Raw genomic sequence first — 1238 nt, 5'->3', positions numbered from 1 at the left:
CGCCGCCGTGCCGCCCAGCGCCATCCCCGGGCAGCCGCTGCACTCGCCCACGCGCATCCACCTGGGCCCGCTGCGCGGCTCCGCGTCCAACGGCTACATCCGGCTGGCGCTGGGCGCCGAGGAGCGCGCGCCGGGCGCCGAGCTGGCCGAGGAGCTGCGCCGCAAGCTGCAGCAGCGCCAGCCGCTGCCCGACTCCAACCCCGAGGAGTCGTCCGTGTGAGGCCCGCGGCGCCGATGCCGCCGCGGCCGCCGCAAGGACTCCGCCGCCAGCGGATCTTTTCACTGCCTGAGAACTCTTTTGTTTTGGGGTTTTTTACATGGATGAACCGCCGGCCGCTGCCCCGGGCAGCGCAGGGGTGTAAATAGCCCCCCCTCATCCCGTCCCGCCTGCCACCCCCGCACCGCGTCCCCTGCACGCCCCCCGCCCGCCCCCTTTTGTATAACCCCCCCAGTGTAATTTATTTGTTACTGAAATATATTTATTTGCTGTAAATACCTGAGGATTTTTATATTAATAATAAAAAGGAGAACAAAAAGCCAAGCCGGGGGTCGTGTGCTGGGGGGGGCGCCCGGCTCCGCTCGCGCTCCGCGCCAGCCCCGCTGAGCTCATGGAAAAAACGCGGCCCGGGCTGCGCTATAAAAGGGCATGGCGGGCCGCGTTCCCAGGCGGGGGGGCGGCGGGGGGCCCCGGGCGCCCCCGTCCCCGGGGAGGGGCCCGGGCAGGGCGGGAAGCGGCGCCCGGTTTTCCCAGGCCCGCGCGCGGGGAGCGGGGCCGGGGGGGGGGGCGAGCACATGGGGCAGCGCGGGGCAGAGCGGGGGCGTGGCCTAGCACTGGGCGTGGCCTCCGCGGTACTGGGCGGGGCCTCGGCGGTAACGGGCGGGGCGTCACTGCGCATGCGCTCTGGCGCAGCTCAGCTCGGCGCCGTTCGGGTCGACTCGGCAGCGCTCGGCCCGGCTGGGCCCGGCTCAACTCGGCACTGCTCGGCTCCGTTCGTCCCGGCTCAACTCGGCAGCGCTCGGCCCGGCTGGGCCCGGCTCAGCTCGGCAGCGCTCGGCCCGGCTGGGCCCGGCTCAACTCGGCACTGCTCGGCTCCATTCGTCCCGGCTCAACTGGGCACCGCTCGGCACGGCTGGGCCCGGCTCAAGTCGGTAGCGCTCAGCCCGGCTAAGCCCAGCTCAGCTCAGCAGCACTCGGCTCGATTGGTCCCAGCTCAACTCGGCACCGCTCAGCTCGCCCC

At 71.7% G+C, this 1238-nt stretch overlaps 1 protein-coding gene across 1 annotated transcript in view; it reads left to right on the top strand.

Moving 5' to 3' along the window:
• Positions 1–220, top strand: part of LOC112950096 (protein FAM178B-like) — a 10850-nt gene extending 10630 nt beyond the window's left edge. The window contains exon 20 of the mRNA XM_026042564.1: positions 35–220. Within this exon, the coding sequence (XP_025898349.1) occupies positions 35–220 (186 nt within the window). The remainder of the gene's footprint in view (positions 1–34) is intronic.
• The last annotated feature ends 1018 nt before the right edge of the window (positions 221–1238 follow it).

The sequence above is a fragment of the Nothoprocta perdicaria genome, unplaced genomic scaffold (assembly GCF_003342845.1).
Source record: "Nothoprocta perdicaria isolate Ctin4 unplaced genomic scaffold, notPer1 scaffold_103, whole genome shotgun sequence".
In the NCBI taxonomy this organism is placed as follows: Eukaryota; Metazoa; Chordata; class Aves; order Tinamiformes; family Tinamidae; genus Nothoprocta; species Nothoprocta perdicaria.
This window is presented reverse-complemented; position numbering and strand designations above follow the sequence as displayed.